General features: G+C 39.9%; 1 protein-coding gene across 16 annotated transcripts in view; it reads left to right on the top strand.

The window, feature by feature from the left end:
* The window catches only part of PHLDB2 (pleckstrin homology like domain family B member 2), a 129,144-nt gene that overhangs the window by 20,832 nt on the left and 99,987 nt on the right, over positions 1-8,325 (top strand). For all 16 annotated transcript variants that reach the window (XM_055085612.1, XM_055085611.1, XM_055085606.1 and 13 more), the window contains exon 2: positions 5,692-7,040. In XM_055085612.1, the coding sequence (XP_054941587.1) occupies positions 5,706-7,040 (1,335 nt within the window). In that variant the 5' untranslated portion in view covers positions 5,692-5,705. The remainder of the gene's footprint in view (positions 1-5,691; positions 7,041-8,325) is intronic.

Below are 8,325 nucleotides of genomic sequence, written 5' to 3'. Positions count from 1 at the left end.
GATTAATCTCCAAAATTTACAAGCAGCTCATGCAGCTCAATATCAAAAAAACAAACAACCCAATCCAAAAATGGGCAGACCTAAATAGACATTTCTCCTCACCTTTCTTACACGTGTTAACACAGAGCTCTCTCCGGCTGCCCTCCCTCTTGTGTGTCACTTTGACAACACCTCCTGCAGTGTGCCCTTTCACCTCCCACAGCCCTAGTTCTTCCTCTGCTTTCTTTTCCTAACCGCAGCTGCAGTCTCTAATACATTGTCTGCTGGGCTCCATCCGTTGCTGTCTCCCTCACTGCTGGGGAATTAAACCCAGTCTCTCCCATTGTATCCTCTGCCCTCCTGCCTCTACTCTCCTTGCCTTCGCTCTCATCCTCATTCAGAGTACATTACTGCTTCCTGTTCTACATTTCCCTATGCTTTTCCCACCTCTGGGCCTCCACTTGTGTGATCTCACCCGCACTGAAAAGAACACCCTGGAACTGGGGAAGGAGAGAGAAGTATCATGAACCATTATTGTCACTCCTAGGATCAGAAAGACCACCTGTGTGATTCTCCACCTTTTGAGTTGAATGATATATGGGATTAAGACATCTCAAATTGACACAAGTATACATACGTATGTACTCAGCTATGACCTGTAAACTCAGCTTCAGGAAAATGAGTGAATTACATGTTTATACTTGATGATAAATCTTTAAGTGTACAACTTTTTACACATCCTTAACAGACCCAATAAGTGTGAACTGAAAAGCCGAGGTATCAGACATGAATATCTTAAAATATTCTCTGGAATGTTCTTCCATCCAGATCATCTGTAGCTTTCTTCTGCAATATGTGTGGTGGAGAAATGTTGCATGGCTGTTTCTCAGATGTGGTTTATTATTTGCAAATGTCCTGCTTGTCTCTTCCCTAGAGACTGTAAAGCTGATCTTTCAGCTAGCACTACTGTGGAATATTTTGGTGTTGTATTTTGTTTGGCCAACTAAACTGCATCAATAATTACATTTTTTGGTGGTGGCGGGTTTTGGCTGAGCTGCGAGGCATACGGGATCTTAGTTCCCTGACCAGGGATCAAACCTGTGCCCCCTGTAGTGGAAGCATGGAGTCCTAACTACTGGACCCCCAGGGAATTCCCAATAATTAAATTTTTTGATTAAAAGAAAAAAGTGTATGTGAGGAGGAGAGAGGGACCAAGTGTTGCCACCCTGTAGGGTAGTAAGAATACCCTATAGTAGTTTGATACTATGTAGTTTTGTTGGAAGAGGGAACGGTATTTGGTAATATTTTGTTTGGGTGATTAAGTAGCATTTGCAACTGCAAACCGGTTGAAATACATTAATACATTTTATCATCTAAAATGACATTAATGTCCTATGCTGCTGAGTCAAAAATTAAACTTTTAAGTATCCTTTTTGACATAAACCCTCAATTCTGTACCGTTAGAGCAAATATTGAAAATGCAGAGTTTGGGCTCAGTGCTTAGCTTCTGACTTCCATTTAACAGCATCTGCTCTGCCTTGCTTTCTGGATGGCTAACTCTGCACTATCTTAGCTCTGTTTTCTATTTTGTATGCACTACTTTATAACCAAAGTCTTCCCCACTAACTGGCTTTCATTCTTGTTATTCTAACATCTTACTTATGGATTTCCCTTTGTATCCTTATCTAAAATATCCTAAATGGTTGGAGGATTGCTGTCCGATTTAAACCACACTTAAGATAGGCATAAACTTGGACCCCAGAGAGCATATCTTACATGGTGGTGGAGATGGGAAAAGATTTAGAGAACTATGAGAGAGAAATACATAGTTATAGAAAATAACTGTTGCTTTTTTCCTACACAATTTTTGTTATTAATTCTGTCAGAGACAGGATGTTTGCTGGATGTACCAGTAGTCTCAGATGGGCTGACCTCAGATGGGCTTGAGATTTTGTTTATATTTTTAAAACCACAAAATTTTAGGTGTGGAGGTGGCTTTATGCTACCATTGGATAATACCCATCAGATTCCCTTTCTTCAATAGGACTTAACTCCATTGTCATTTCTTTCTATGATAACTTCCCCAGACTACCAGTCTCACTGGTTTAGCCCCTCTCCATGCTCCTTTACCGATCTGTCAATCAATCCTCTATTAAGGCATGCATCACACCATATAGCATTTATTCATATGTGTGTTTTCCCCTTTGGACTGTAAGCTATGTAAAGGCAGGAAATGGTTTCTTTGACCACATATTTTCCAGGGCCTAGGTTAAAGCCTGGTTTATAGTAGGCACTTAATGAAGATGAACACCTTCATAGTAACACACAACTCCCAAATCTCAGTGGCTTAAGACAATCTTGGATTGGCAAAGACCCTGCTCTCTATTGTCCTCACTGAGGGAGGTAGGCTAAGGAAGCCTCTACAGACTTGGATGCAAGTGAGTCATCTTAGCAGGGGATGGAAACAGTGAATCATGCTCCAGCTCTTGATAGTTCAGCTTGGAACTGACACGTCACTTTCTCTCCTATTTCATTGATCAAAGCAAGGGACATAGCCACACCTAATGTCATGGGAATGAGGAAGAACAGCACTGCTTTGTTTCTGAAAGGAGAGAACAGTAATAATAGTGAGCAACACTAGTTCCTGTTAAGCCAAAATCTGATACATGGTAGGCACTTAATACCTAGTTAATGAATGAGGTACCTAAAACTACCTGTTAGGATTTTAATTTTTTTCTGTACAATAAGCAGAATCACTCCAAGTAATGAAATAATCTAATAAATACATTAAAAAATGAGCATACTAAATATATTATCTAAGCCATATTCAGCAAACATCTGGAGACTTTTTTTGTAACCACTCTGTTCACTTTATTCATATTAGGGAAGGTGTTATGTTTGATTTTGCAGTTTTTCAGAGGCATAGAGTATGGAAAGGGGAAATTTGCCTAATTGTCATTTTTGCCTGAGTCATTTAGAAGATTTGGAAAACATGTTGAAATCTTCAAATATTTACATATTCAGTCTGATGAAGAAGTTCTTTAAAGTAACCTTTTTCGGAAGAGTTAATATCTGGATCAAAAATTGGGCAAGAGCTTAGGAAAAATGAGAGTTTAATCAACTTAAAAATGAAGTATTGCTGCAGATTGTATGCTAATATTTTACACTAATTTTTTTCTTCATTGTTAAGGTAACCCAAACACATTGTATAAAATATGGAAAATACAAACTAGTTTGAGAAAGGTGAATTAAAAATCACTGGTGTGATTTCTTTTATTCCATTGTTCTTGTTATAGAATAAGCATATAGACAAGGGAAGAGAAGCTATTGGCTTGTAATGAGGGGTAACAGTGGAAATATCAAGAAATGATCAGATTGAGACTATCGATTAAGGACAATATTGATAAGATTTGTTGATGGATAAAATGAGGAAGGAGGGAATAGAGAAGTGATAGAGATGGTAGAAGATAGAGGATATAGTGATAGAGGAGATCAGTGATGATTCCCCAGATTTTGGCTTGAACATCTATGTGAAATCCATGTGTATAGGTGGGTGTATATATAAGACTGCACTCATTGTATGTGTGGTTTTTAAAATTTACTTAACATTATATTAATGTATTTTTAATGCTATAAACATACCTTGAAATAAGATTTTAAATGGTTTAATATTCACTCATATGATATGCTATAGCTTTTGATTTTCTCCCTATTTTGGGGGCCATTAAGGTGTTTTTTCCCCTTTAATAAATAACATGGTAATGTTCTCAGGATCCACCTACTTCCTTGTCTCCTCAATTCAAAAATATTTAACTTGAGGGAATTGACCAAGGTTTGCTGGAATTTCAACATAGCAAACCAACATGTGATAAAGTTAGTCAGGAAGAGAAGGAACCAAGACTAGAGGTCATCGTGGTTTCAGTCTTCCAAGGGGGCATGGTGAGATATAGCTCAAACCAGACTGGTGTTGCTTTCAAGGTCAGAATTGGTAGTGGTAGACAATTGCTGAGAGGGACATTTGTCTTGGATGCAGAGATGGCACTGTCCCCGAGGAATGAAAGACCTGGCAAGAGCCAGATGGCAGGGCCAGATCCCAGCTAGGAGGCAATTCTAAAGGAGAATCTCAAAAATTTTTTTGAGGTCCACTTCAAAAGACAATCATGCTTTTATCCATCAGGGTAGGGCTTTGGGTTGAAGGATAAGGTACCCAAGGCAGAGCTTCCTGTGGGAAGCTGCAGCTTTGAGGGGTATGAGGACTCAGCCCATCTCTAGAATTTAAGCAGCCAAACTGTTTCTTTGCCCCACTCTCTGGGTAAGAAGTAGTTCCTTATTGGGCTGCCTGCATTTGCCCAGGAAATCTCTGAGGCTGAGCAAGCAAGGTGAAGATCCTCCATCTGTGGCTGGGAGGGAGTGGGGAAGGCTGTGATGGGCATTGAAAACTTGCATCCATTGAGTGTCTCACCTGTGGGGCGATGGGAGTCAGGAGGGGCTGGAGATACGATAGAAATACTAGAAAACCCTCTGCCTTAAACTTGTGTCTTGATCACACGTTATGATATTGATTGCTAACCATAAGTAATACTGTTTATATATAGTGCAGAGATGCAGTAACCAGTTTTTGAGGTGCCTAAGGAGTTGGAGGACTGTCTTAGCAGTACCTGAGTTCAAATTTATGTTTACATTGTGTTTTCACTTTGATGTTAACTTAAAGAAAATATTTTTATCAGTTTGAAATATAAGGCTTCACATTTACAGTGATAATTTGTGATTAAAAAGACATTTTCATAGACTAAAACTGCAGTTTCTTAAGTTAATATTGTTCAAACTAGGGTCCAAAACATATTCTTATGGGTACATCCATTAAAAAAATTTTCTTTTCATCTTGGAAAATAGAATCCTAATCTGATCCTCGAAGAATGGGTGGGTTTGGATGGGTGCAAAAGGAGAAAGGTGTTTCCATGAGAGGAGAGAGTTAGATCACGCGGATGATCATGGTGCCTCTGGGATGCCTGGGAACTTGAAGGATACTTCAGTTTCAGGTTTTTAAATACTCCACCCTGACCCTGATATGTCAGGAATATGGGGAACACTCCTTCCTCTGCTATTACCTACCTTTCTCTGATGGATGTGGGAGCTTTATTAAGTCTTTTTGTTGAGAAGACAACTCTCATAGTTCCCCTTTAAAGAATCATCTTCTAACCCTCACGTTATTGATCAGTGTCTAACACAAAATTTTCTTTCTCTGCCAGAATGTGAATTTAGTTTCCTCAGGACTTAACTTCTGAGCGGTTAATGATTCTTGCAGAGACATCTAAAGGAAGGCCCACTGCAGCATCCCTTTGGGTGTTTGCTAGGTACTCAGGAAGCACGTTGTCCTCCAGGGACTAGAAAACTAAAGGGACATTGTCTTTTTTAGGTACCAACCTCATCTTGCACTTGTACTTGGTTAGGGATTTGTTCCTCTCAAATTTCATTGATGTCCTCTTGAGTTATTTTTCTTTTGTACAAGAAACATCCCAGATCAGTGGTCTTTATTCATCTTCATTTTGCAGGACAGCTTTTCTAGATTTATTACTAAAACAGCGTTTGTGTTTTTTAATTACAACAGATTGTACTGCAAACCTATTTGTACTGATGTAGGCTGAAAAATGTGGTTTGTCTTTTTAAATCTTCTTTGTTAAGTAAAGCTTTCTCTTTTTTTTACCTTTACAGATTCCAACAAGATTATGGCAGAGCAGAGCCACATGCAAAAGCAGCTGGATTTACAGAATGGTAGCTTAGAGGTGGGCTTTGTGGCGAATTTCCTCGAAGACGATTCCCAAAACATGATGGAGAGTCTGAGCCCGAAGAAATATTCTTCCAGTCTGAGATTTAAAACCAATGGAGACTATTCTGGTTCCTATTTAACCCTCTCACAACCTGTGCCTGCTAAAAGAAGCCCTTCTCCTTTGGGAACCAGTGTCAGAAGTAGCCCCTCCCTGGCCAAAATCCAGGGAACCAAGCAGTTCTCTTGCGATGGAAATGACAAAAATATTTCTGTGAAACCTCCCACCCCTTTACGCAGCACTTCACCCTCCCTTAGTGGATATCCACTTGGGAGAGCAGACTTTGATCATTTTACAGGCCGGGACACTGAAAGGTCCTTGAGGCTTTCAGAGAAGCCTCCCTATTCCAAATATAGCTCAAGGAATAAATCCCATGACAACGTCTACTTTCTCGGAGGGCTGGAAGGCCGAAAAGCATCTGGCTCACTCCTGACCATGTGGAATGGAAGTTCCCTGAGTGATACTGGCTCCTTGCCCGTCGGTAGGTCAGGGGCAGCCAGCATGCCTTCAAGCCCAAAGCAAGCCAGGAAAATAAGCATCCAGGACAACCTGACACTTCAGCCCAAGCTGACCAGACACAAGGATCTGGCATCTGAAAACATCAGTTTAAGAACTAGGAAGTACTCAAGCAGCAGCCTGAGTCACATGGGCGCCTATAGCCGATCTCTCCCCAGGTTGCACAGAGCCACAGAGAATCAGCTGGCACCTCTCAGTTTGCCTCCAAGAAGCTCTCTGGGCAATTACAAACGAACGAAACTGGGGGAAAAGGATCTACCTCATAGCATCACAGACAATGACAATTACCTGAATTTTTCTTCTTTGAGCTCAGGAGCTTTACCCTATAAAACCTCTGCCTCTGAGGGCAATCCTTATGTGAGTTCCACCCTCAGCGTCCCTGCCAGTCCTCGAGTGGCTCGGAAGATGCTTCTGGCCTCCACCTCCTCCTGTACCTCTGATGACCTTGATAGGGCTTCCTACTTTGGGACCAGCCCAGGTCATTCATTCCCTCCCGGAGAGCTTGACAGAGCGTTTGTGGCCAGGAGGAACTTCTCATGTGGGTCTGTTGAGTTTGATGATGCAGATCTGGACAGCCTCAGACAGGCCTCAGGAACCCCCCAGCCTGTCCTTCGGGAACGGAAAAGCAGCATTAGCTCCATTTCAGGACGAGATGACCTGATGGATTATCACCGGCGACAGAGGGAGGAGAGACTCAGGGAGCAGGAGATGGAGCGATTGGTAATCTTCTCATCTGACTTGACCTCACTGTTTCATTGAATAACTGCTTGGAGACAAATCCCAAGGATATATGTGTAGAATTTCCATGTGCACTAGCCACTGGTCCCTTCCTAGATTTCCTCCTGCTAACCTTCCTCTTCCCAGATCACTATTATTAGTCACAGATGGATAGTTTGAAGGCCTACATATGCCTAATGTTATATTAAGTTGCTCTTCAGAGGTCTCACAAGTATAAATTCTTGATAAATCTAACAAAGATAGTTGTGAATTTTACTGAATTTCTTTAAAAGTCTTACAAACTTCTCTCTTAAGACTATGAGGAAACACTGATTTGTACTATTTATGTCATCAAATTTGCATGTATATGCTATGATGGTAATAATCAGTGAAATGACAACTCATTGGAAATTAGGCAGTAAGTTTCTCTGTATAGCAAGTTGGCTGTAAAGTTGAAAGGTTGCCCCAATGGAGCTCAACCGTTTTTCTGCACTGTATATAGACACACACACACCATACTCCCTTCAGCCATGTCTTAATACATATAGTGACTCCAGACTACACATGCTCAAAAAAAATTACTGAGTTGTCTTTTTCTATGGATTTATGATTACTGTAAAGAATATTGAAAATAATAAGAAAAGACAAAATAGGAGAGTCCCACTAATGAATGAGAACAAACTGCTGCATTTTTCTATTTTAATCATAATTTTTTAGGGTGAATACCTGTAAGATTATTTTGATTCATTAATGATTAATGATTTCCTTAATGTGGGAAGCTGCAGGATGGTAAAGCTGATGTACAGAAGTATAGGAGTATCAAAAGTATTTTAGTTACTAAAAGAAAGTATGCTGGAATAAGATTTCTGAATCACATACAAAACTAGTTAATGCCCTACAGGACAATAAAATTGTAACTTCTGGATTATAATGAACAGAAACTTTTGCATCTATACAGGACAGAATTTGCTTGAAATTTTAGAAAAATTATTATTCACATCACTTACAGTTTTTGATAAGTTAATATCTCTCCTTACAGAGTTTCTAAATATCCTAATCACTAATAGTGAATGAAAACAAATGTGTATACCCCTAGAGAATTTGGTATTCTGTGGGTGGGTGTGTTAGATGGTGCTCCAGTATAGCAGTTCCTTTGTCATCATAAATCATCTCCAAAGATTTTTCATGATCACAAAAGGCATTGTATTTGGGCCTGATTCATTGACATAAGCTAGAAAAACTTTTAATTAGCATATAAAAGCCTTCTTGTATATAGATAGCAAATCTA

The sequence above is a fragment of the Physeter macrocephalus genome, chromosome 1, assembly GCF_002837175.3.
Source record: "Physeter macrocephalus isolate SW-GA chromosome 1, ASM283717v5, whole genome shotgun sequence".
NCBI classification, from domain to species: Eukaryota; Metazoa; Chordata; class Mammalia; order Artiodactyla; family Physeteridae; genus Physeter; species Physeter macrocephalus.
Note: the sequence above shows the minus strand (reverse complement) of the source record. Positions and strands in the feature narration are given on the sequence as shown.